The 27,825-nt window shown below is 46.7% G+C and overlaps 1 protein-coding gene across 2 annotated transcripts in view; it reads left to right on the plus strand.

Annotated features, from left to right (window-relative positions):
* PDPR (pyruvate dehydrogenase phosphatase regulatory subunit) overlaps positions 1-27,825 on the plus strand; it is a 42,966-nt gene that overhangs the window by 5,625 nt on the left and 9,516 nt on the right. For both annotated transcript variants that reach the window (XM_034425549.3, XM_034425548.3), the window contains exons 3-14: positions 787-920; positions 2,029-2,110; positions 2,194-2,357; positions 6,182-6,303; positions 8,498-8,615; positions 11,496-11,645; positions 14,227-14,419; positions 16,656-16,780; positions 19,754-19,909; positions 19,998-20,131; positions 21,883-22,031; positions 24,060-24,172. In XM_034425549.3, the coding sequence (XP_034281440.1) occupies positions 787-920; positions 2,029-2,110; positions 2,194-2,357; positions 6,182-6,303; positions 8,498-8,615; positions 11,496-11,645; positions 14,227-14,419; positions 16,656-16,780; positions 19,754-19,909; positions 19,998-20,131; positions 21,883-22,031; positions 24,060-24,172 (1,640 nt within the window). The remainder of the gene's footprint in view (positions 1-786; positions 921-2,028; positions 2,111-2,193; positions 2,358-6,181; positions 6,304-8,497; positions 8,616-11,495; positions 11,646-14,226; positions 14,420-16,655; positions 16,781-19,753; positions 19,910-19,997; positions 20,132-21,882; positions 22,032-24,059; positions 24,173-27,825) is intronic.

Here is a 27,825-nt window from a genome sequence, read left to right on the forward strand (position 1 = left end):
CACAGAGAAGGCCCTCCCCTGCGGGCCTGCCAGCCGGCATTGTTTAGCTGACGGGACCCGGAGGAGACCAGCTCTGTGGGAAATAGCAAAGGACTGGCCCTCGGTGTCTCTGGCAGCCAAAATGGGGCACCGGGGGGGGGGGGACTCGCACAGTCCCCTCGTGGCCCATTTTTGGCCTGGACAGCCTCCTGTAGCTCTCTGCCAGCCAAAACAGTGTGCGGGGCCGCACACAGCCCCCCTGCACCCCGTTTTCTGCGTGGATGGCCTCCTGCGCCACTTTGCTGGCCAAAACAGGGCGTTGGGGGGGGTGCTGCGTGGCCATCCAGGCAGAAAAAGCGATGTGGAGGGGGTTTGTGTGGCCCCCCTTTGCCCCGTTTTGGCCGGCAAAGTGCTGCGGGAGGTGTCCGTCATGTCTCTCCCTCCCTCTCCGCCCCCCCCCCCCCCGGTTGGTCTGCAGAGGAGAACTAATATGCTGATTGGCCCTCGAAGAAATCCAGTTTGATGTCCCTGTTTGTTCTGGACCGCATCTCTGCTTGTTTTACCATAAAGGTGGTAATAGAGCCCAGACTTTCTATCATATGTCATGATGGCGGTAAGTCGCACCCATATTACCAACCTGTTTTGTGGCCATCACAACTTACGACCGTGATGAGCAGACTCCATTATGGTTGTAATTCAAGGACTACCTGTATGTATAACTTGTAAATTGAGCTTCGGGACTTCTTGTCCTCTTCTCCCTCTTGGGTTCTGGAGTTTCTCTTCAGCTCTCTGGCTTTTCCCTTTCAGGCTGGCAGCCGGTTCCACTCGGTTCTGCGCAGGTGTCGTAAGCACAGTGCGGCATTTGTCCATCGAGCTGAAGATGGCCGATTACTCAAGGAAGCTCTATCAGCAACTCGAGCAAGAGACGGGTGTGAAAACTGGTAAGAACCGGAGGTGTCAGTTTGGGGAAAGAAGGCATCCCGTATCTATTTTGTTGGCACCCTCCAATTGCATCAGGAGTAGGGGGAGAGTAGAGTACAGTGGAGTAGAGCAGAATAGAAAAGATCTTGGAGGCCTTCTAGTCCAGCCCCCTGCTCAATCGGGAGACCCTGCCTACACCATTTCAGACAAGTGAATGTCCAGTCTCTTCTTAAAAGCCTCCAGTGATGGAGCGCCCATGATTCCTGGAGGCAAGCAGTTCCACAGGTGAATTGTCCTCACTGTTAGGAAGTTCTCCTCAATTCCAGGTTGCTTCTCTCCTTGATTAGTTTCCATCCATTGTTTCTTCTCTTGGTGCTTTGGAGAGTAATTTGACCCCCTCTTCTTTGTGGCAGCCCCTCAAATACTAGAATCCTGCTATCGTGTCACCCCTAATTCTTCCTTTCTTTGGACTAGCCTGACCCTTAACCGACCCTTAGAGCATCCCCATGGTCATGTGATCAAAATCCAGATGCTCGGCAATTGACTCATGACCATTGCAGCGTCCTGGGATCACCTGATCCCCGTTTGGCCACTTTCTGACAAGCAAAGTCAACGGGGAAGCCAGATTCACTTAACAGCCAGGTTACTGATTTATCAACTGCAGTAATTCACTTAACAAAGGTGGCAAGAGAAGTGGTAAAATGGGGCAAAACTTACGTCTTGCTTAGTAACAGAAATTTTGGGCTCAGTTGTGGTCGTACGTCGAGGACTGCCTGTATAACAATGGTGGTGTGGTTTAAACTCGCTTCATTTCATGGCTGCGCAGAGATCGGAAGTACGGATTCTCCTGTCCAAGCTCTTCCCTCTTAACACAGAGTTTCCCAACCGTGGCCATTTCCAGGTGTATTGACTTCAGCTCCCAGAATTCCACAACCAGCATAGCCATTGCAGGGAATTCTGGGAGTTGATGTCCACTCACCTTCAATTCACCAAGATTGGGAAACACTGCTCTTAACGCCTGCTTCCTTCCGTTATTCTCCCATCTAAGAATAAGAAATGCAGGAAATGGCTCTTTGGTGGGACCGCCCGCAAGCTGAGAGTGGGCTATTTTTTTTTTTTTTGTTCCAGGTTACATGAGGACGGGCTCCATCTCACTAGCTCAGACCCAAGACCGGCTGATCTCGCTGAAGCGCATAGCCTCGCGACTCAAGTAAGCTGGCGCATATGCGCGTCTGGTGGGGCGGCATCAGCCTGGGTGGAACAAGTGTAACGGTTCTTGTGTGTCTCCGGCAGAATCATGGGTATTCCCTGTGAGCTTATCCCGCCAAAGAGAGTGGCCCAGCTCCACCCCTTTATCAACATCCACGACCTGGTGGGGGCCCTGCATGTGCCCGAGGACGCCGTCATATCATCTGCTGACGTGACCCACGCTTTGGCCAATGCTGCTGCAGCAAACGGTATGACCCAGCTTCCCCAGTGTCCTGCCGGGACTTCCTTTTTCAGGGGGTGGGCACTGCTTGGGAGGGTGTGTGTGGAGTGATGCTGCAAAGCCACAGGGATAGACTCCACTCCAGCTTTCCTTTAAGACATTGTGTTGTGGCCTGTCGGCCACTGGCCCCTCCAGCAGCCAAATCAGAGGAGGAGGAGGAGGCATGGGAGTCAGGCTCAGCATCAAGGCAACTTGAGAGCTCCGAGGGGGAAGAGGGAATGCGCTGGCAGAGAGAGAGAGGGAGGGAGAGAGGGAGGGAGGGAGGGAGGGAGAGAGGGGGGGCGGAGGCGGAGCCCTCAGATGGAAAGTTAACAACCCCCAGGTCTGGAGGTGGCTGATTAGGAAGAGGAGGAACAGCTGGGTCCAGTGCCTGATGTGCAGATGCACAGAAGGCAGAGGAGAGGAGAGCAGCAGGAATCTATGGGCCGGTCCTCAGGACGGAAGAGCCACCGCTGTTAGTGGCGGCATAGATATATGAATAATAAAATAAATAAAATAAATAAATAAAATAAATAATGAAGCCCCACCCTGGCTCTGGGGATAAAAGGCAGGAGGCGGAGATGAATAGATGTGGCAGACAACTATTCATCTCCCTGCCGGATAGACTTGTTAGCCTGCGTTGAGAGAGAAACTTTTTGCTGGGGCTGATGGTGCTCCTAATTAAAGGAATCATTGATTTAAATACAGAGGATTGGTCGTGTTTGGAGAACTGGGTCAGAGCACATTGGGTGTATGTTGCTTTGTGAGCATTTTGTGGGAAGCAGGTTCCGTTTGATGGATATAGAGGAAACTACTTTAGACCATATCCTGAAAACCAGGAAGCATCAGCTGATGGGAAGTAATGCAATTATCATTGCGTCTTGTGCTTTCACTCTAAACAGGACCAGGTTTTTAGATGGTCTCTCTTGGACAAAGGGCAGGATCTCTTTTCACTGCTGACTGGAGTGGCATGAAAAAGCCCAGCCCTGCATGTGTGATTTCAAGGGTTGGGCTGCAGGTTCTGTTCTGTCCCCGTACCCCACACGCACCCCCCACAGACGGCCCAGAGTTAATAAGCCACATGACAAAACACTTTGAAGATAAAGCTGGCAGCAACACAGCTGCCAATTCAGACTTTACTCACACAAAACAAAGATTAGACTGCCAGCATTCCGATAAAACAGGCAGAGTGTCAACAATACAAGAATTAATCCAAATGCAGTCCGATAAAGCAGGCAAAGTCCAGTAACGCAGAGATCATGGAGTATTTCCAGTTTTTGCTCGTCACAAACTGAACCGGCCACCACACCCACATTTATACCCTGTGGGGTGTGGTCCAGTGACTCAGCTAATCTCTGGCACGCCTTCCCCTCTGCTGTGCACGCTTCTCCCTGCGCCTCTGTCGCGGGTCCAGCCAGCACTTATCTTCTTCTTCACTGTCCACCTGTGGCTGAGGGGACGTGCTTGGCTCTGAGCCTATCGTTTGGCCTTCGGTGTCCTCCAGAGGCATTGCCAGAGAGGAGGGTCCTGGAGAGGGAGGCCTTGCCAACTCCTCTTCCTCGCTCTCAGAGTCTGCATCTGTCGATAGCCCAGGCTCAGGCAACGGAGCCACAACAGGTTCATTCTGGGACTTTCCAGCTAAAAGGGTCAGAGCATTGTGGTGGAGAAGACCTTTCTCTGGCTTGAAAGTGTCTGTCGTTGACCGTATTGGGTCTCCAAACTTGGCCACTTTAAGATTTGTAGACTTCAACTCCCAGAAGTCCCCAGCCAGCAAGTCTTAAAATTGCCAAGGTTGGGCATCTCCTGGGCAAGAGGTTGTGAGAGTTGAACACTGTTATCTCTGCGGGAACCTCATTGGGAGTAGGTGGCTGCCTGTAGGCTTTTAGGAGCCCTCCTCTACCCTTTAGTGACAGCAAAAGGCATTGGCATGAGGGCATGGTATGAATTGAAGTTGGCATTGCAGAGGGCTGTGTTTTTCAAAACAGTATTCTGCTCTTCGTAGTGAGCAAGAGGAGGCCATATCAAGAAATCCCTTAGAATTTGAAGATGTTTTTTGGCCTAGATTCCAAAACAACCCTGGTGTCTTTTTTAGACCCATCTGTTTTGTTTTGTTTTTAAATCCTTAGCTCATTACTCTAAATGCTCTTTGCTTATTTGTGACATAAAATCAGTTACAATGACAGTGTCGACATAGTTGATGATTGACATCTTCCCACTGCTTCCAAGAGGCCGAAAGTTGAGTCCTTCCCAGTTCAGTGGTCGTACAGCCCCCTTGGCCAGACCAGTAAATGTGGTAGGCCAAAGAACGCTGTGCCAAGTGGGCCTTCTAGTTGCAGAAATAGCAATAGCACTTAGACTTATATACCGCTTTACAGTGCTTTCCAGCCCTCTCTAAGCGGTTTACAGAATCAGCCTCTTTCCCCCAACAATCTGGGCCCTCATTTGACCCACCTTGGAAGGAGGGAAGTTAGTCAACCTTGAGCCGGTCAGGATCGAATTGTCAAACTGCTAGCAGGCAGCTGAAGTCGCCTGCAGTACTGCACTCTTACACTGTGCCACCATGGCTCTGTGGGGCTCCTACTTGCAGAAAAGCTCTTAAATTAAGTCTTAACTAACTTCTTCTCAGTAATAGCAATATCTCTTTAGACTTATATACTACTTCATAGTACTTTTACAGTCCTCTCTAAGCGGATTACAGAGCCAGCATTTTACCCCCAACAATCTGGGTCCTCATTTTACCCACCTTGGAAGGATGGAAGGCTGAGTCCACCTTGAGCCGGTCAGAATCAAACTACTGGCAGTCAGCACAATTAGCCTGCAATACTGCATTCTAACCACTCCATCACCAAGGCTCTACAATTAGCCTGCTTCCATGTTTGCAATTTGTTTCATTGCTGCAACTGAATTCCTTAAGTTTCTTTAGTTTTGAATGCCACAAAGGAACTTCTTGCCTACAGATGCAGTTTTGGATCTGTGATCCTGTCCCCAAACTCCTATCTTTGCTTAAGAGCACCAGAACTGCCCTTCTGGGTCAGGTCAAAGTTAGTCTTTACTGATTCTGGCAGAATTTGCTCAAGGTTTCTGGGCCTTGAGCAGGGCTTCTGTCTACATCTGTGTCAAAGTGTCTTGCTGTGACATTATAATATATATAGTGTGTGTGTGTGTGTGTGTGTGTGTATGTTTTCTTCTAGCCAGGTTTTCCCTACGTAACCAAGGTTTTTTGTAACTCCAGCTCAGCTACAAAAAACCTTGGTTACGTAGGGAAAACCTGGCTAGAAGAAAAACACACATAAACCCTACGAAGAAGTAAGAAAATTGATATATATATATTTAATTAGATTTATATGCCACCCTTCTCCGGAGACTCAGGGCGGATTACAATGCGTTAAGCAATAGCCTTCATACTTTTGTATATTTATACAAAGTCAGCTTATTGCCCCCACAAACTGGGTCCTCATTTCACCTACCTTAGAAAGGATGGAAGGCTGAGTCAACCTTGAGCCTGGGGAGATTCGAACTAGCAGTAATTGCCGACATCTGAATGTTAATAACAGGCTTTTAGTCTGTTGAGCTATCCAGGCTCCATCCTTTTGAAGGCAGCATTCCGTATGTCAGACTGGGCTTGTCAAGGAGCGTGAGTGGCCGTGAGGTTCTATGGAGTTGCGTTACTGTTGAGTTGTGTTCCTTGCAGGGTGGCACTTTGGGTAAGCAGAGTCCAAGAGTTACAGTGAAAGATCGGGGCTCTTTGCAGCTATCCCTTGCGATGGATCACCAGAGATCACCCAACTTCCTCTCCCCTGTTGTTCTCCCCAGGTGTTCAAATCCACGAACGAACCAGTGTCATCCACGTCTTGGGCCAGAAGGGCTGCGTAACTGGAGTGGAGACGGACAGAGGGATGATTGAGTGCCCATACTTCGTTAACTGTGCTGGGCAGGTGAGGCCCTGATTGGACCGTGGGGCTGAAGGGCTTGTGGGCCTGACCATTGCTGGGTCCTCTCTTTTGTGGGGGTGGGGGGGGTGTTCTGGGACTGCCCACAGTAGACTTCCTGAGCAGATTTTAGGGGCTAGGCCTTTTGGGCAACAAACAAGAGGCACTTATTCAAGTTGGCAAGCTGCTCACATTATTAGATGGGGAATAGAAGAAAATGAGCTGGAAGGGGCCTTAGAGCTCATCTAGTCCAGCCACCTGCTCCAGCAGGAGAACCTATACCATTTCAGACAAGTGACTGTCTAGTCTCTTTTTAAAAACCTCCAGTGATGGAGCGCCCACAACTTCTGGTGGCAAGCTGTTCCACTGGTTAATTGTCTTCACTGTTAGGAAGTTTCTCCTTAATCCCAGGATTAATCTGCTTCTCTCTTTGGTTAGACTCAGTTGCAGTTGTGCTAAATGGGGTGGCTGGTGGGATGGAGGGCACGGGGCGAGTGGACGGCTCCTTGTTGTAGGCATATGGTTGCCGGAAGACCAGAAGGGGCTCATGAGAAAGTTATCTATCTGCTTTTCTCACTGTTCTGTTTGGGTTCTGTGATCCTCACTAATTATGCAGAGCATGGAATTGTGCTCAGAGCGTTAAACCATATTAGCCAATATTTGCTAACTGTTTGTGTGCTGCACCAGTTGGAAAACAGGCTATAAAACGAAATAATGAATAACTTGTTCCTTATATATTTTGCCTCTGGTGACAAGAGGTGTAAAGACCAGATCCTTGCAGCCTCTCCCCAGGCAGTTGTTCACGTCCATCCTGCAATCTTTCTTCCACTGTGCTACATATTAGATATATTATCACTGCTGTTTCTTTGGCAACAATAAGAATCCCATTAGCTAAATTTCCCCTCTATTAGAGCAAATCCCAGAATTGACCAAAAAGAGTTTATAGATGGTATTAAAGCTGCTTCTAATTTTAATTATACATATACAGCAGCGAGAATAACATATGCACAGCATTGGAAAGGAAACAATATACCACCAGAGGAATTCATTATTCAAAAAATATTCGATTGTGCCGAAATGAATAAACTAACATTAGAACTAAATGAAAAATAGGATTCAGAATACTATACGGTGTGGGATAATTGGTACAGGTGGATTGATAGCCGAATCAAAAATGGATAAAGATTAGTATAAAGTTTAAGATATATATATATATATACATATATACATATATATATATATATATATATATATATATATATATATATATATATATATATGTGTGTGTGTGTGTGTGTGTGTGTGTATATATATATATATATATATATATATATATATATATATGTATAGTTAATATATATATACACACACACACACACACACACACACACACATGTATTTAGGAGTTATAGAATATATAGGAATAATTAATCTAACCTGTGGGAAAAGTAACACTGATCGATTATGTACTGCAATTTTGGAAAACGGAAAAAAACTACAATAAAAAAAAAGTTGAAAAAAAAAGCTGCTTCTTAAACTAACAGTAATTCTTGTTTGAACTAGAAAAGTTGTAATCATATTCATGGTTCTATTTCTGAAATCGATATTTTCTTGTTCTGCTTGAATTTTATTTTATTTTTTGGAAAAAAATGATAAAGCAATTAAAATTGATAAGTCATTTTAACCCAATCTTACCGATAATTTTTCCCCAGCCCTTACGATGCAGCATAAAAAAATTAATTCACTACTTGTTATTATCTGCTAAGTTCATTGTAGCAAAACACTCTTTCTTTACATCAGTGATATCTAAAAATATGGGAAATAACATTAAAATTGTTTTGAAGCACTTTGTTTAAAGCTTATTTTACTCACATTTAAGTTTCTATAATTTCAGTTTAATGAAAGAAATTCCTAATGGATTAAATGTAAGAGTCCTTTTGGAACAAAATATTGAAAATTAACAGTTGTTTCAGTCCTTGAGGTTACAAAGCAATGTACACACACTTCTAAATTGCCTGGGTTTTTATTCGTTCCTATAAAATGTGAGGTTTTTTTATTATGGTGTCTTTTATTCCTGCATTTATTCCATGCATTCCTGCATGGGTTGAAATGTTTCTTTGAAACAGTGCAGCACAAGTTGAAGAATGAGCCCCGTTGACGTAAAACCAATCAGTCCTTAAATTTCCTCCTTTGCTTTCAGTGGGCTTACGAGCTTGGCCTTTCCAACGAGGAGCCGGTCAGCATCCCGCTGCATGCCTGCGAGCACTTCTACCTTCTGACGCGCCCCCTGAAGACCCCCCTGGAGAGTAGCACTCCAAGTGAGGAACCTTCTCTTGCGCTGTCTTGCAGGTGCTTGGGCTTTGGCACAATGGCAGGCCGTGGGTGTTTAGTGCATAGGTGCTTGGCATCCACATGCAAAGCAAAGGTTGGGAGCCTCAGGTTTTCAGGGGCTATCAACTCCAGAGACGGGGGGCTTGAGTACAGGCTGACTGTCTCCCAGTTGGACACTGGGAGCCCCAGAGATTTCTGGTCTGAGTTAGAGTAGGGGTATCCAACCTTGGTAACTTTTAAGACTTATGGCTGGCTGGGGAATTCTGGGAGTTGAAGTCCACAAATCTTAAAGTTGCCAAGGTTGGACATCTGTTCTGACCCAGCTCCCCAAACACGACAAACCCTCTGAAGTTAAATAAATGATTATTAGGAGTGCCTGCAGCCCCGGCAAAAAGTTTCTCAATGCAGGCAAACAAGTCTGTCCGGCAGGGAGATGAATAGTTGTCAGCTACACCTATTCTTTTCCACCCCCTGCCTTTTATCCCCAGATCTAGGATGGGGCTTTGCTAGCAGCAGTGGCTCTTCTGTCCCAAGGACCAGCCCATAGATTCCCACTGCTCTCCTCTCCTCTCCTCTGCCTTTTGCGCATCTGCGTGTCAGGCACTGGACCCAGCTGGTCCTCCTCTTCCTCATCAGCCACCTCCAGGCTTGGGGGGCTGTTGACTCTCCATCTGAGGGCTGATGGACAGCCCAGGCTCCACCTCTGTCTCTCTCTCTCTCTGTGCCAGCTCCATTCCCTCTTCCCCCTTGGAGCTCTCAGGTTGCCTTGATGCTGACCCTGACTCCCACGCTGCCTCCTCCTCCTCTGATTTGGCTGCTGGAGGGGCCGGCGGCTAACAGGCCAAAGCAACATCCCTGAGTTTAAAGAGTATGAACAGGCTTAAAAGGCCTTGACTTGAAACCTAAGGAGTCAGACAGCACAGTATTGGGCATGGCCTGATTCCATTTAGAGAAGATTCTTGGCTTCTTGAAGCTTGTTGAAGCTGGCTTCCCAACTTTTCCTGGAGCCATGGTGGTGTAGTGTTTGAATGCAGTATTGCAGGCTAATTCAGCTCATTGCCAGATGTTCGATCCTCACCAGGCTCCAGGGTGACTCAGCCTTCCATTCTTCCGAGGTGGGTAAAATGAGGACCCAGATTGTTTGGGGCAATAGGCCAACTCTGTAAACCACTTCGAGAGGGCTGTAAAGCACTGTGAAGCGGTATATAAGTCTATTGCCATCCATCCATCCATCCATGATGTGCAGTGATTAGAATGCAGTAGTGCAAGCAAACTCTGCCCCAAACCTAGAGTTCAATCCTGACCAGCTCAAAGTTGACTCAGCCTTCCATCATTCCGAGGTTGGTAAAACGAGGACCAAAATTGTTGGGGGCAAATAGGCTGACTCTGTAAACCGCTTAGAGAGGGCTGTAAAGCACTGTGAAGTGGTATATAAGTCTTAAGTGCTATTGCTATTGCTGAGGAATACTTTGGCCCAATAGCTGTAGTTCTGAAGAAGCCCCCAGCTGCTCTGGAGAAGAGTGAAGATAGCCTTTGGGGTGCCCTTTGCTTGTGCTGACACTTGGAAGTGGCCTGCTTGAGCAGAGGGCACCACCAGAGCATTCCAGGGACATCTCACCTAGATGGGTTTTTTAATTATTTTTTTTATTATTCATATTTCTATGCCACCCACTCTCCAAGGACTCTGGGCGGCTTACACCAAAGACAGTCTACTAAATAGCATATTGCCCCCAACAATCTGGGTCCTCATTTTACTCACCTCAGAAGGATGGAAGGCTGAGTCAACCTTGAGCCGGTGAGATTTGATCCGCTGATCTGCTGAACTAGCAGTCAGCTGAAGTAGCTGCACCCTAACCACTGTGCCACCTCGGCTCTTACAGGGTTCCTGCTGGGGTTTCCTTTGCTAGAGAAGGTCTGGCCAGCAGCCCGTCTTCTCTGCATGAGAAGGAGCCCCCTTTCATTCACCCTTTAGTGACAGCAAAGGGCATTGACGTCACAGCATGGTGTGAATTGAAGTTGGCATTGCAGAGGGCTGTGTTTTTCAAAGCCGCGTTGTGCTCTTCGTAGTGAGCGTGAGGAGGCCATATCAGATGGCCTTGATGGGTCAAGATTTCTGAAGAGGTTCTTAGGCTCAGATTGCAAAACAAGCCTGATGGCTTTCTTGGATCCATGTGGGTTTTTTTTTTTAAAAAATCCTTAGCTCCTTACCAGTGCTGGGTTTCTCCCGGTTCGGGCCGGTTCGGGTGAGCCGGTAGTGGTGATGATGTGACGTCAGTGAACCGGTTCTCTATGCCTGTGAGCTGAGCCCTCCCGCCCGCCCCCGCGATATACCTACCTTTATTTCTCGTTTTTTAGCCCAGCTGATAGGCGCAGCAGAATGGATTGCTGCGCCTCAGCTGGGCAGAATTCTATTGCACTTGCGTGGAGCGCACAAAGTGCGTGCACGAAGAGAACTGGTGGTAACACCAATTGGAACCCACCACTGCTCCTTACCTTTAAGTGCTCTTTGCTTGTTTGCGACATAAAATCAGTTACAAACCATGACAGTGTCACAGAGGTGACGGCTGACATCTCCCCACCGCTTCCAAGAGGCTGAAAGTTGAGTCCTTCCCAGTTCCGTGGTGGTACAGCCCCCTTGGCCAGACCAGTAACTGTGGTAGGCCAAAGAACTCTGTGCCAAGCGGCCTTCTAGTTGCATGAGAAGGCAGCCTGGCCCTGTGTGCAGGAATCCTGTGTGCAGTTGAGGCCCTTAGCAAGCAAGGAGAGTCCCCCTCCCTCTGTGTTTTGGGTTGGTTCTCCCCTCTCTCCCGACCCCCCCCATCCTGTTTTTCCTCCTGGGTTCAAGCCTTTGCTTCTCTCCTCTGCAGCTATTGTGGACCTGGATGGGAGGATCTACATCCGCAGCTGGCAGGGGGGCATCCTCTCGGGTGGCTTTGAGAAGAACCCCAAGCCTATTTTCACCGAGGGCAAGAATCAGCTGGAGATACAGAACTTGCAGGAAGACTGGGATCACTTTGGTAAGGCGGCCAAACCATTGGTGTAAAGCAGAGGGGGGGGGAACTACGGCTGCTTTCTGACTTGTGGACTTCAACTCCCATCATTCCCGAGGCAGCATTCCAGGTGGCTCAGGAATGATGGGAATTGGAGTCCACAAGTCACAAAGTGTTGTGGCCCGTCAGTGGCCTGTGCGGATTGTAGCTGACTCTGACAGCGAGGAGGCTGGTGTGGTGCTGCGCCAGCAGCCTGAGCAGCTGGCACTCGAGTTGGACAGTGAGGAGGCTGGAGAAGAATTGGTACCTGAGGCGGGGTTTCAGCCAGGGCCTTCAGAACCTCCAGAAGCTCCCATAAGTGAAGAGGAAGAAGAGGAGGAGCCTCTTCTCAATGCCCGGGCGCGCAGAGCTGCCAAAAGGCAGGAGTGGCTCCTCAGGAGGAGGTCTCCTCGAGAGTAAGGCTTGGGGCTAATTGGCCACTCCCTTAGCCTATTTAAGGAAGAATGCCGACTGAAGCAATTTGCAGGGAACAATTTAGTTCACATACCTTCGTGTCTTGTCTTGCTTATCTTATCAGCTTCCTGCAAATTGCTTTTGGGCTTTCTGCCAACCTTAGTAAGATTGTGATTACTTTATCTTTGGTTTCTTGTAGGCTGTTAAGAAAGTTTCTTAACAGCCTTTGTTTTGAAAAAAGACCGAGTTATTTTAGTAAATTAAGTTTTGTACAAATTTTGTGTGTGCTGTGTTCTTTGGGGTCCATAGCTGGGGCAGAACACAAAGGGACCGTAGTTCCCCACCCCTGGTGTGAAGGAATGCCCGTTTTACTTATTTGTTTTTCTTCATTTACTCCATTTTGATGCTGCCCATTAAAATTGAAGCTCACAAAAATAAGGAATTTTCTGGATGCCTGAGCAAAGCAGTTGGGGAATGAAGGGGCTGCATTGCAATGTCCTTTGTTTTTTGGAGGAATTTTGCGCGTATATCCTGGTCTCTTTTTTCCACTTTCCCTATTTTTCAGAGGATTGAGGTATTTTTCCTGCCACGTAAGTACAGGCAGTCCTCGACGTACGACCAAAATCGAGCCCAAAATGTATGTTGCTAGGTGAGACATTTGTTAAGTGAGATTTGCCCCGTTATACGACTTCTCTTGCCACCGTTGTTAAGTGAATCAGTGCAGTTGTTAGATTAGTAACACGGTTGTTAAGTGAATCTAGCTTTCCCATTGATTTTGCTTGTCAAAAGGTCACATGATCACGTGATCCCAGGGACACTGCAACCTCATAAATATGAATTGCCAAGCATCCAAATTTTGATCATATGACCATGGGGATGCTGCATCGGTCGTAAGTGTGAAAAATGGTCATAAATCACTTTTTTGATGCTGTTGTAACTTCAAATTGTCACTAAATGAACTGCAGTAAGTCGAGAACTACCTGTATATATATGTGTGTGTGTGTGTGTGTAAAATTGGAAGTGTCTTGGTGACGTTTCGACGAAGTCTCATTCGTCATCTTCAGGCTGGTGTTCTCGGCTTCGTGCTTCCAGGATCTCACATTACGATCTCACATTGCTCCTGGAAGCACGAAGCCGAGAACACCAGCCTGAAGATGACGAATGAGACTTCGTCGAAACGTCGCCAAGACACTTCCAATTTTACGTGGGAGCAGGTATGCAAGTCTTGGCGTATTCAGGTCTTTTCCCATGTAAGATTGAGAGTATCTTGGCGACGTTTTGACGAGGTCCCACTCGTCATCTTCAGGCTGGTGTCTTCGGCTTCGTGTCTGTGCAATCAAAGCGTGATCGGAGATGCCGTCTCTCTATAAATACTAATATCAACTAAACAAGATGTAACAAAACAGCCAATCAACCCGCCTGCAGCAACAGAGCCAGCACTTCACATCTCCCCACCAATATTTATAGAGAGATGGCATCTCCGATCATACTTTGCTCGCACAGGCACGAAGCCGAAGACACCAGCCGGAAGATGACGAGTGGGACCTCGTCAAAACGTCGCCAAGATACTCTCAATCTTACACGGGAAAAGACCCGAATACGCTTGGTGTATTCAGGTCTTTTCCAAATATACATTACATATATATATATGTATGTATGTATGTATGTATAAGTATACATCCATATTATGTGTGAACAGTGTTAGTTCTGAGCATCATTCATATTGATCTAATTTACCATAATATTAATATTCTTTCACATTTATCAAATTTAAACAATCCTCTTTATATTATTTAAACGTAACATTAAAAAATGCCGAGCATCTATAAACCTTTAATCTTTCTATTATTTTTTTCTTCTATAGAAAAAAAAATCCCCTATCTAATTTATTTCTGCTTTCCAACTTACAGTCAAGCTACTTTAATATTTAGAAGGCAATTCTTTCTATCCATCATCTCTTGCTCTCTTTATGCTTCAATTACTACCTGTAGAAAGCAGGCTGGGCTAGAAACATGCTTTGCTCTAGGAAACACCTGAAAGTGTCACTGTTGGAGGCCTGGCACTCTCTTGGGGTGGTGGGAGAGGAGACGTGACTGTCCACCCTTTTTCTCTGCCATTGATGGAGATCATTGTCTGCTCTTCTTGGGGGGATTAGAGCCACTGCTGAGTGCCTTGCTGCGGAGGATGCCGGATATGGAGGCCCTGGAGATAGTGCAGCTGGTGAATTGCCCAGAATCCTTTACTCCAGACATGCGGTGCATCATGGGAGAATCCCCCACCAGACAGGGCTACTTCGTCCTAGCAGGAATGAATGCGGCTGGGACATCTTTTGGAGGTGGTGCAGGCAAGTAAGTGGACTCATTTCCTGTCGAGGAAGGAAGCAGGGAGGGAAAGCTCCGGGTGGCTTCTCTGAAGGAAAATGATTTTTTTCAGTCCTTAACTTACTGAAACAAAGATGAGCGCTATCCCTCCTTATATTTGAACGGAGTAAAATCCGCAAGGACTCCTTTCTTTTTTCCCCTTAACTTAAAAGGTAAAGGTTTCCATTGCATATACATGCTAGTCGTTCCCGACTCTAGGGGGCGGTGCTCATCTTCGTCTCAAAGCCAAAGAGCCAGCGCTGTCCGAAGACGTGGTCATATGGCCAGCATGACTCAATGCCAAAGGCGCATGGAACGCCGTTATCTTCCCACCAAAGGTGGTCCCTATTTTTCTACTTGCATTTTTTTTACGTGCTTTCGAACTGCTAGGTTGGCAGAAGCTGGAACAAGTAACGGGAGCTCACCCCGTTACTCGGCACTAGGAATTCGAACCGCTGAACTGCCGATCTTTCGATCAACAAGCTCAGCGTCTTAGCCACTGAGCCACTGCGTCCCTTAGCTCACTGAAAGACTAATATCGTACACCAGGAGTCCCTAATCCCCGGTCCGTGGGCTGACACCAAGCTGCGGCATGCCAGAAACTGGTCCGTGCAAACAAGCAAAGCCCCATCCGCGGGATGCAGGCAGTACACAAAATCGCACCCATTCCGGCCTGCAGGAAAATCTCTCTCCACGGAACCGGTCCCCGATGCCCAAAAAGTTGGGGGCCATTGTCCTACATCACTATACTGAGAAGAGGCTTTCGCAATCCTTTTTTTATAATAAAAAGCTAGTTAAGTTTTATGGACTTGTTTATGAGATGTAAAGGTAGTTACAACGAACATTCCTATTTTTACATACGCATACTGTTTTTCTTTCATTTATTTGACTTCAGTTGTCAAAGTAGTTGAATCACATGTTTTTTTCTAGATCGTGGGTACGTCCCTTTTCCTTTTTTTCTAGTTTCTGCAAACAAGACTCCTGTTTATCCTTCTTTGCAGAAAGTGGCACTCCTAACCACTCTGGGTTGCTGCCCCAAATGCTAGGCTTGTGACCTATGAGTTACTTTTCTGAGTTCCTCTTATGGTTTTCCTCGCGTTTCTCATTGTGCAGTTTGGAATCTGTGACTCGGGAGTGATGGATTTTCTGGATATCTTCAGGAGATTCGAAAGCCACCTGTCCGGGGGGTGGGTGGGGGGCTCTGTTGTGACCCAGGCCCAAGTAGGTAGTAATCGACGCAAACAGTTCGAAAACAAACAGACTGTCAAGTTTCGAGGTCGTCTCAAATAAATTGCATTTCAAACAAAGTCTTTGAAGAAAAACTCCTATTTATTAAGCACGACATTCTAACCCGACTCCAAACGAAGCCAACACTGACTTCCAGCCCCCAAACCCTCCCTTTCCGTTCCCCACTCCCCTGCACTCATTGGCCATCTTCCAAGTCATTCTACCCCTAATCTACTCCAGCTCAAAGGAATTTCTCCCCTCCCATCCCATCTCCTAGGGGATATTATCTCCAGGGAAAATAAGTAGGTGAAAAGTCAAATGTCCCTTTCCAGATGCCTTCGCTTCTCCTTCTTATGTCAGCACTAGAGTAAATGCAGGTTGAAGTGCTGACACAGACTTTATTAGAACAGCTGAGAATTAACTCATTCTCAGTGTAGTCCAAACTAAATCAAACAAAGTCTTCATAAAGTCTTATCACCAACCTTGGTATAATTAGGCAAACTTGGCAAAAGTTCAGAAGCAGAGGATGCCGAGCAAGATGATAACCAAGTTTATCAACGTTATTTTCCAGCAAAGAGGCCAAGAGCCATTGCTGGTCTTTTAAGCCTTCTGGGAGGGGCCAATCATCTCTTGGCCCTACTCCCAAGTCGTCCTCTCTGCTTTAGCTGCTTCTGCCTTCTGGCAGCTCTTCTCATACGTGCACTAGAAACAGGCTCCTCCTGTTCCTCTGCCTCTCTACTGTCAGCCTCTGGAGGCTCCGAAGTCCGCACATCACTCCCCGATGGCCCTGGCCCCATCTCTCCCTCCGACACAGAGCCCTCATCCGGGCCTTCCCCAGCCTCCAGGACTGGCCCATGTTCCTCCACAGCCTCATCGCTCTCCGACTCCGCTGGCTGCTGGTGGACCACAACAGGCTCTTTGATGCAATTTGTGCTGCAAATGGACGGACTTGTTGGCCTTCGCAGCCCTTTCCAGCTCTGTGTGTTTTTGATAACAGGTTCCTGGCTGAATGGATGGTGAACGGCTACCCCTCCGACAACGTCTGGCCCCTGGACCTGAAGCGCTTTGGAGCTCTGCAGAGCAGCCGTACCTTCCTCCGTCATCGGGTCATGGAAGTGATGCGTAAGTAGCCCTGAAGTTTTGCCTGCCTCTCGTGTTCCCAGGACTCGCCACGTGGCTCATGGAGGTGGGCGAGGGGTTGAGCTCGTGTCCTGGCTGGCAGCTGGTGGTTCATTCGTTAGAGGCTCTCAGGACAGCCATGCCATGAAGCTCAAGACTTTGGAAGCGGTTTCTCCATGGGTGGAAATATTTGATTTATTATTTTCCTTGGTTGCACAGTCAGCCAAATGCCTAGACTGGATTTGGCATTTTTGTCCACCCATCAGGTCCTTCCCAAAGGTCTGGGATAGGAAAATGTTGCTGCTTGATGGCATTGCCACATGTTCTGCCCCAGCTACGGATCCCAAAGAACACAGCACACACAAACTCTGAACAAAACTTAGTTTACTCAAATAATGCAAATGCCGTCTGTTAATAAAGCGTTCTTAACAGCCTGCCAGAATTCCACAGATAAGATATTCAGAGACTTAACTGGAGTTGGTAGAAAGCCCAGAAACAAGGTTTGCAGAGACATCCCAACGATGATTAGCGAACTACCAAGAGCCTTGGTAGTACAGTGGTCTAAGGCACCCTGTTATTAAGCTGGTTATTAAGACCAGATGCCTACAATTACTGCAGGTTCGAATCTCGCCAAGGCTCAAGGTTGACTCAGCCTTCCATCCTTTCTAAGGTAGGTAAATTGAGGACCCAGTTTGTGGGGGCAATAAGCTGACTTTGTATAAATATACAAAAGGATGAAGGCTATTGCTTAGCGCATTGTAAGCCGCCCTGAGTCTCCGGAGAAGGGCGGCATATAAATAAAAATTAAAACAAAACAAAAAAAAAAACTAAAGTTGTTTCCTGCAGCTTGCTGCAAGCGGCGTTCCTCCTTAAATAGGCTAAGGGAGTGGCCAATTAGCCCCAAGCCTTACTCTCGAGGAGACCTCCTCCTGAGGAGCCACTCCTGCCTTTTGGCAGCTCTGTGCGCCCGTGCATTGAGAAGAGGCTCCTCCTCTTCTTCTTCTTCACTTAAAGGAGCTTCTGGAGGTTCTGAAGGCCCTGGCTGAATCCCCGCCTCTGGCACCACATCTTCTCCAACCTCCTCACTGTCCGACTCGAGCGCCAGCTGCACAGGCTGCTGGCACAGCACCACACCAGCCTCCTCGCTGTTGGAATCAGCTACTAGCTGCACAGGCCACAACACCACAGGATGTAAGCTGTTCTGATTACAGCTGCCTTTTGCAATTGACTGGTGGTGATTTTATCAATGCTGATGGTGTTCAAGTGGTGCTCCAGATGTTTCAAGATTGCATCCAAGGCGCCTATTGCTATTGGTGTTAACTTTGCTTATCATTATTACTGAATCGCCAAGAAAGAGCAAACAAAACTCTTCTTGGCCTTTTCAGTGGTTTGGAACCTCTTGGGGAATCACATTCTCCTCCTGTTTTTAGGAAGGTTCATATTAACCGTAGTTCAGTGGTGGGTTCCACCCGGTTCCGCCGAGCCGGTAGCGGTGACGATATGACATCACTGAACCAGTTCTGCCCGCCCCCCACCCCCATTCTATTGGGGGTGGGGGGGGCGTGTTATTCTTACCTTTTATTTGGCCCCCACCCCCAATCTATTGCTGCCTCCTGAGTCCCAGCTGATGACTAGAGGGAAAAAAACTGTTTAAACTCTTGCTGTGGGGCTTCAAAGGGCCGTCCTACAGCTGATCAGTGTTAAAAGAAAACAAATGAGTAGATCAGTACCTGCAAAAATAAATGGGTAGACCGGTACAGCTCTGCAATCAGTTAAAAGCCTGGTAGACCAGTACCTCTGCTAAATCCTAAATAACTGTCACATGACCATCAAGGCACGCCCACAAAATAAGCCATGCCCACAGAACCGGTAGTAAAAAAATTTAGAACCCACCCCTGCCATATTTTGCTTTCAATTGTTCAGACCAGCTTACCACCCTGGCTTCAATTTTCCCTTTAAAGCTAGACCTAGTCAGTGGAAACCTTATTATAAAAGTAATGCTACACCATAGGTCATAATGAGAGGAAGAAAGAAATTACTGTATTTTTCAGAGTATAAGACGCACCTTAGTTTTGGGGAAAGAAAATAGGGGAAAGAAATTTCTGCCTATCAGGAATTCATCTGGCTAGCGTCCTTAGTCCGGTCAGCTTCAGCACATTAGTTCGCTGGTTTTTTATCCTGGTTCAGGATAAAAAACAGCTTCTAAAGCACAGCTGATCGTCGGAGAGAGAAGCAATGAGAAAAGCAGGCGAAGCGGGGAAGATGGCTTCACTTGCTAGCTCCTCGTTAGGGCTGAAAAGAAGCTTCAAAAAAGCTACATTCGGAGTAGAAGACACAAATTTTCAGCCTCTTTTAAGGGGGGGGGGAAGTGCGTCTTATACTCTGAAAGATACGGTACATGCTTTTCTTCCTGACTACCTAAGTTGTTTTAAGAGATTAGAAAAGTACCTGTAGAAGAAGAAAAAAAAATGTAGCTCAGGATTGAATTGTGGAGTCCTTGGTGCTCTCTGAGACACTGAGCATTGTGCTGGGAAGATGTTACCTACTCAGGCCTTGAAACATCTGGAAGAGTGTTTCTCAACCTTGGTAGCTTGAAGATGGGTGGACTACAACTTCCAGAATCCCCCAGCCAGCACTGCTGGCTGGGGGATTCTGGGAGTTGAAGTCCACCCATCTTCAAGTTTCCAAAGTTGAGAAACACTGGTCTGGAAGGAAGCAACCAACTTTGGAGAGCACTGAGGACTCCACACATTTAGTTCATGTTTTAGAGAACAGAAGGAACTGTTCCAAATCCAAAAGTCATTCCCTACAAGGAGTTTTTTGAGTTTGGATTGATATCCTGGTGGTCTTTTTTACTGTTCAAGGTTGATCTGGGTGTTTGGGTGACTGTAAAAGGATATTCGGTCTGGATTGGGAAGATAACGCGCTGTGTCCCTTCCAGCACATTGATTCTGTGGTTCTGTGGCCCCTCTCCAGCCCTGATTTACGACTTAAAAGTTCCCCGCTGGGATTTCCAGACTGGCCGGCAACTCCGCACGTCTCCCCTTTACGACAGGCTGGACGCCCAGGGAGCGAGATGGATGGAGAAGCATGGCTTTGAGAGGGCAAAATTCTTTGTCCCTCCAGGGAAAGGTGAGAGTGATTTCCCCCTGGATGCACCCCGAAACCCTAGAGCCGCGTTTGGGGGCCCATCCTGAGCCTTGTGCTTCCTCTCCTGCAGATTTGCTGGCTCTGGATCAGAGCAAGACGTTTTACAAGCCGGATTGGTTTGACATTGTGGGGGCAGAGGTCAAGTGCTGCAAAGAGGCCGTGTGTGTCATTGACATGTCTTCTTTCACCAAGTTCGAGATAAGCGTAAGTGCATCTTCCTCCAGAGCTTTCCTTTTCATTTGGAAGCATTCCGTGTTTGTTTGCAGGGTGTCAGAAGTGCCACCTCCCTGGCAGTCTGCCATGAAGGGGGGAAGCTGGAAGGGCAGGCGAGGGCCTGGGGCAGAGGTGGGTTTCAGCAGGTTCTAACCAGTTCTGGAGAACCAGTAGTGGAAATTTTGAGTAGAACCGGTAGTAAAAATTCTGACTGGCCCCGCCCCCATCTATTCTCTGCCTCACGAGTCCCAGCTGATCGGGAGGAAATGGGGATTTTGCAGTATCCTTCCCCTGGAGTCGGGTGGGAATGGACATTTTACAGTATCCTTCCCCTTCCACGCCCACCAAGCCATGCCACGTCCACCAAGCCGCATCCACAGAACCGGTAGTAAAAAATTTTGAAACCCACCACTGGCCTGGGGGAAAGGAAAACTGAAAACTGTGAGAACCAAGGTCGTTTCCCTGGGAAAAGAATGCCAACCCGTAGAGTGACCGTTTCCGAAACATCTCTTTTAAACTTGATTGGACCATGAGAGACACACCATGGGAAGGGACCAAGGGAGGAAAGTTAACTGGCAAAAGTCTGGCGCGAAATCTCAGCTCTGGCTTTACGCTTCTGTAACTCACTTGACTTCTAGTAAACTATACCTGTCTCAATAAATGGAGTTAAGGATGGTTTTTACTTAGAAGCCCAAGTTGATGCAGGTCTGACATAGAGACCTGATTTCAGACATAAGTTTTTAAGCTTTGACTTTGGCTTAGTAGCATATTGTCAATGTAAGCAGTGGGGCATGTACGTAGTAAGTCTTTATTGCTTAGTGTCATTTACAATCCAACCAATTTGGGGCAGGGTAAAACTTTTAATTGCAAGTCCTAACTTTGTGTAACATGTAAAGCATTCTATGCCTTGAGAAGGTAGAGATTATTTTTAGACAAGTTCAAAACACAAACATTGTGATCTGCCAGACTTGGTTTTAAGGACTTTTCATAGTTTTAGCTCCTTCCTTTTTGTTTCTTTTTGTTCTTGTTCCTGGGAACCAGTGGTTCACAAATAGGTGTCAGCTTTGGAAGCCATATTAGGCCGGAAGCTTCCATGCTGCCACTTTCTTCTCCTGTGTGGGGAAGTGGGGGGGGGGTTAGTAGAATTGATTGTCTGTAGACATAATAGCATTCTTCCAAAGTCAGGGCGATCCTGCATCTGGAGAAGGAGTGGTCGGAGTGATGTCTCGAGATGGGATGGATGGTGATTGATTGGAGCATGTGATTGACTGAGGAGTGAGGGGATGGTTTTGGGGGTTTTGATTTACTGAGGGAAAACCCGGACCTCTCAGATTCGGGTTTTCCCAGATGTGCCAGTTTACCTATTCTAGTAAATAGAACTTTAAAAAAATGCTTGCTTCAGAGTCTTTACTTGGAGTTGGGGTTTTTTTCTGGAACGCTGACAATATGTTTCCTCTGGATGTGGAACTTCTATTTAAATTGTTCATAGATACACTGAACAGGTACCTTGGTGGTTGTTAATATCCAGGTACCAAGTTATCTCTGGATCAGAGGCGGTTTGGCTCCAAATGCCTCTACAGCAGAATAGTGCCAGGAGACACCATGTCTCCATCTCCTCTCGCAGACAGCTGATAGGCATCAGATTGGCCACAGCGAGTACTAAAATGCGGGTGTCTGATGTGTCTAGGCCACGTCTGTCAAGCTGTTCTTACGTTTTGTGTTCCTTCTCCCACTTGCTGCAGTCCACGGGAGGACAAGCTTTGGAAATTCTGCAGTATCTCTTCTCCAACGACTTGGATGTGCCAGTTGGGCATATTGTGCATACGGGGATGCTCAATCACAACGGAGGGTATGAGAACGACTGCAGCATAGCCCGCCTGAACAAACGCAGGTAGGGTCTCCCAGCTACAGCCTGGATACTCGCTGGCTTCGGCCTCTGGGGCCTTTGGTGACCTTGCCATCCATACCCAGAATCTGGTTGAAGCCATGATGATGTCAGAATGATAAACTCAATGTGGCATCACTTGCATGATTATGTCACAACTCATGATATTAGTGGACCATCGCTGTGATTTCCCTTGGTTTCTATATAACATTTGTCTGCTTGGGTGCAGGCACAAAAAGAAATTGAATCACCCGAGTTTAACTTGAAAGAGGAGGCATCTTTCCCCATTCCATACTTTAATTTCATATAAACAGATTCAGAAGACAGTCCAGGAATGTCTATCTTTGCTTAGCCAAAATGTGTTGTGCGTTCCTGGTTATTTTTCCTTAAACCCTGATCAGTGATGTTGTAAGGACTTGCCTCCCCCTCTTCACTCAAGAAAGCAGAGCTCTTGAAAGGATTGGCATTTCAAAAGGAAACTTTTATTGAGGGAAAGTGATAGCAAGACAAAGCAGGATCTGAGGATTCCCGCACAATTCCGTTAGGTTAAAAGAGATAGAAACCCCTCCCCTCAGTCTAGTCCAGTGCAGGGAAAGCCAATCCGTAGGTGCAAAGTTGTTTTGACAACTTCAGGCTGAGAAGGTGATAAGTTGCTCCGGTTCTGAGACAAAACAGATGGCCCTCAATTCATTCCCTTCCCCCCTTGCATTTCCTGGAAGGTAAATCAAAGTACAGGATAAGCAGGCAACAGGAAAAAGGTTATAAAGTGAGGAATGCCTCCAGGCCCTCCCCACCAGAATGGCAACGTCCCGATGTATAGGACCTGACACATGTAACCTATAGTGTCAGGCCAGTCACCTGTGGTTTATCTGATAAATTATGGTTAAGCAGTCTTTTGATAGTGTGATATACACAACCGGGGCCTTGAATACTGTAGAATATATAAGGTGCTCATTGTATGGAAGGTGCCTTTCCAGAAATGAGACAAGCAAGAAAGTTGCTAAATGAAATAGAAACCTGTTGTGATCAGAATTGGATAATGAACACCTGACTGGCCATTTTCACTGGCTGGCTCTTAAGACAGTTATGTTCTTTAATAAAATGGGTTATTTGGAAAAGGTGCTGCCACACTTTGTGTCCTACTCCTGGTTCCAAATACTGACTCTCACACACTTGCTATGTAATTCATATTTTACTCAAGGTCTAAGAGATAACAACAGCCAAAGCCTGCAAATCAAAGCAGAGTCTCTGACAAATGCTTGCCCTGAATGGTTAGCTTTTTAAAAGGAGAGTGCAGAGGAATAGTCCAAAATCAGTCCAAGGATCCAAGAGCTGGATCAGGGTTGTCAGCTAGTCCAGAATTTCACAAGCAGAAGCTGCACAGATGCCACATAAGGTGCCAGAGATCAGATAGATGTTTCTGGCAAAGGAAACATGGGTCAAGAATTGCCTCTTAAAATCAAGCTGGAATCAGCTGTCATTAAGCAAGAGATTTACTCCCTTGCTTGGCAAGAACCCCTCTCCCTCCCGGAGTTCATTTTGGGATTGCCCTTGCTTTTGAAGAAGGGCAGTTAAGAAATAGAAAATATAAATAAATAAGAAGAAACCTCATAGAAAACGGGTCTCCAACCTTGGTCACTTTAAGACTCGTGGACTTCAACTCTCAGAGTTCTTTGCTGGCTGAGGAATTCTGGGAGTTGAAGTCTTAAAGTGGCCAAGGTTGGAGACCCCTGTTATAGAACATCTCTGTCCTCCTCTCTGGAGGCAGGGACTGGGAAGCCTTACATTATCCAATTGTTCCAGGTGCTCAGGTGGTGCCTGACTTGACCAGGTGCTACAGGTGATTCCGGTCTCTCTCCTGAGGCTGACATTCCACAGACTTTTGCTGGAGCAGCATCTTCAGCATCCTGGGCATAACACTCTGCCTGATGGAATAAATAATGAAGTGTTATCTGACAGCATCTTTTCGGAAAGCTTTGTATAAAAATGGTCCCTTTTGGGTTTAAATGCGCTTCTCTGTGTTTCATACTGCAGCTTCTTCATGATTTCCCCCACAGACCAGCAGGTTCACTGCTGGGCCTGGTTGAAGAAGCACTTGCCCAAAGACAGCAACCTCTTCTTGGAAGACGTAACCTGGAAATACACAGGTGAGGGGAGCTGCCAGCTGCTGGCCCAGCTGGTGTGGTCTGGAACTCCTCTGGACCAGGGCGGAGTCTTTCTCCAAGGCAGTGTTTCTCAACCTTGGTAGCTTGAAGATGGGTGGACTTCAACTCCCAGAATCCCCCAGCCAGCAGCGCTGGCTGGGGGATTCTGGAAGTTGTAGTCCACCTATTTTCAAGCTTCCAAGGTTGAGAAACACTGCTCCAAGGGAACCTCAGATTCTGCAGGCTGGCCTGCTGTTTTATTTGCCGGGCCTGCCTCTCCTCTCCATTCAAGAAAGCAGAACTCTTGAAACAATTACCATTTCAAAAGGAACTTTTTATTGAAGGAAAGTGATAGCACGACAAAGGAAGCAGGATCTGAGGATTCCCACGCAATTCCATTAGGTTAAAGTAATTAGAAACCCCTCCCCTCAGACTGGTGTTGAATAAGCCAATCCGCAGGCGCAAAATTGTTTTGAGAATTGCAGGCTGAGAAGAATTTTTTTTTCAGAAACAATCTTGGTACACGAGATGCCCTATTCAGCATTCAAGTTCTTGTACAGCACTGTAGAGATGCCAGTCACAGTGTTTACATGTGATTCATCGATTTTGAAAAAGCATTTGATAAAATAAGACACAGCAAACTATTACAAATCCTGAAACAAGTGGGACTAGATGACAAAGACATCCGAATCATAAAGAATCTATATTGGCATCAGGTAGCAAATGTGAGACTAGGCCAAAAATACTCAGATGATGCAGAAATACAAAGAGGGGTCAGACAGGGCTGTATTCTGTCTCCGCTGTTATTTAATATCTACTCTGAGTCAATTTTCAACAAAGCACTGGAAAACATTGATGCTGGCCTCAAAGTAAATGGTGTTCAGATCAACAATTTAAGATATGCTGATGATACAGTTCTGCTTGCCAGTAAGCATGAAGACCTTCAGCTCCTCATCAACAGAGTCTCAGAAATATCTGAAAAATATGGCTTGAAGCTTAACACCTCAAAAACCAAGATCATGGTCGTCAGCAAACAACCCATTAATTTACCACTGATAAATTTGGAAGGAATACCACTAGAAAAAGTTGAAAAGATCACCTACCTCGGTTTTAATTTACATAAAAGCTGGGACATGATCAGTGAAGTAAAGACAAGGATAGAGAAAGCTCGAGCAGCATTCTTCAAAATAAAAAAGATCTTCTGCAGTCACGACATATAAGCCTAAGACTGAAAATCAGGCTTGTCTTTTCTATCCTGCTCTACGGAGTAGAGAGTTGGTCTCTGACAGAAAACCACTCAGAGACTGGAAGCATTTGAAATGTGGATTTACAGACGACTGTTACGTATAAACTGGGTTAACAAAATCACAAATGAGGAGGGCATAAGCCGCCTGGGAAAGCAAAGGGAAATCATCAAAGCCATTAAAAAGCGAAAGTTAGAATATTTTGGACGTGTGATGCAATACCCAGAAAAATACGGCATCCTTCACTTAATCCTCCAGGGAAAGATTGAAGGCAAAGGAGGTCCAGGCAGAAGAAGAAGATCATGGCTTCAAAACCTAAGGGACCGGTTTGGACAAAACTCAGCAGCACTTTTTCATACGGCTGTTGACAAAAATAGGATTGGCAACATGATCACTGATGTCCGATGATGGATATGTCAGAAGGAGAAGGAGAAGAAAAAGAAGAGGAGGAGGAGGAGGAGGAGGAGGAGGAGGAGGAGGAGGAGGAAGAGGAGGCTGAGAAGATGATAAGATTGCTGGAGGCTTTGGAGCTGAGACAAAACAGATGGCCTTACCCCCCCTTACATTCCCAAGAAGATAAACCAGAAGATAAGTACAGGATAGATAGACACCAGGAAAAAGGCTATAAACTATAAAGAATGCACTCAGGCCTCCTCCCCACCAGAATGGCAATGTCCCGATAGGGATCTATGACACTGATCTGGAACAGATCTCCAGTCAGGGGAATCGGTGTCCCTGCCCACTTGGTTGGAATCTCTGAGCCAATGACCATCCATCCAGAGGAGCCTCAGCTCTCTGGGTTCCTGAAACTGAGCGAGTCAGGCATTCAGCAATGACTTGTTTCCCCCTGGGCCTTTTCACCTTTAGCATTTTTCAGAGCAAAAACCATAAATATAGCAAATAGGTTTTCATCTGACAACAGATACGCAAGGCTTGTTGTGTCTCTTGGTTAGCGTGTGAGTGGCAGATCCAAGTTGGCGCCTTTATTTGTCTCCCTTATTATTTTTACAAATCACTCAAGGCAGCGAACATATCCAACACACCTCCCTCTTCTTTGCCCCACAACAACAACTCTGTGTGGTGCGTTGGGCTGAAAGAAAGTGACTGGCCCAAAATCACCTGCCAGCTTTTATGCCTAAAGCAGGACTATAGCATTTAACAGATTAACAGAGTTGGAAGGGACCTTATAGGTCATCTAGTCCAACCCCCCACTCAAGCAGGAGATCCTACACCATTTCTGACTGGCAGTCCAATCTCTTCTTGAAAGCCTCCAGTGATGAAGCTCCCACAACTTCTGAAGGCAACTCCTGTTCCATGGGTTGATTGCTCTCACTGTCAGAAAGTTCCTTCTCATTTCTAGGTTGAATCTCTCCTTGGTCAGTTTCCATCCATTATTCCTTCTCTAGCCTTTGGGTACTTTGGAAAACAGCTTGAGACCCCCTCCTCTCTGTGGCAGCCCCTCGAATATTGGAAGACTGCTATCCTGTCTCCCCTGGTCCTTCTCTTCACAAGATTAGACATACCCAGTTCCTGTAACCGTTCATCGTATGTTTTAGTCTCCAGTCCCCTCATCATCCTGGTTGCTCTTCTCTGCACTTTTTCTAGAGTTTCAACAGGTTTTTTATAGTGTGGTGACCAAAACTGGATGCAATACTCTAGTGTGGTCTTACTAAGGCTTTATAGAGTGGTATTAGTACTTCCCTTGATCTTGATTGTATCCCTCTGTTAATGCAATTTAGGATTGCATTAGCTTTTTTGGCTGCCACTGCACATTGCTGGCTCATATTTAGCTGATTGTCCACTAAGACTCCAACATCCCTCTCACCGTCATTGCTATTAAGCCTGGTTTTATTACTAAGCAATAGCAATTAGTCTTATGTACAGCTTCACAGTGCTTTACAGCCCTCTAAGTGGTTTACAGAGTCAGCCTCTTGCCCCCAACAAGCTGGGTCCTCAGTTTACCCAACCTGGAGTCAACCTGGAGCCTGGTGAGATTCGAACTGCCAAATTGCAGTCAGCCGGCAGCCAGCAGAACTAGCCTGCAGTACTGCACTCTAACCACTGCACCACTATGGCTCTATAATTCACAATCTCCTTGTTTCTAGTCTGGTGCCTTAACCACTAGACCAGGGGTCTGCAACCTTAAACACTCAAAGAACCATTTGGACCCGTTTCCCACAGAAAAGAAAACTCCGGGAGCCACAAAACCTGGCTGGGCGTGGCCAACTTGACATCACTCACTTTCACCAATCACATAACCACCTAGCCAGGCCTACCCAGCTGGTCATTAGGGCAGAGAACCAGTTGCTAAAAAACACCGAGAACCACAAAACCCTTTTGACATATCTCTCTCTCTCCCCTCCGTCTCTCTCCCTCCTCTCCCTCTCTCTCTGTATCTCTCTGTCTCCGCCC

The sequence above is a fragment of the Pantherophis guttatus genome, chromosome 11 (assembly GCF_059756535.1).
Source record: "Pantherophis guttatus breed Tessera chromosome 11, ASM5975653v1, whole genome shotgun sequence".
NCBI classification, from domain to species: Eukaryota; Metazoa; Chordata; class Lepidosauria; order Squamata; family Colubridae; genus Pantherophis; species Pantherophis guttatus.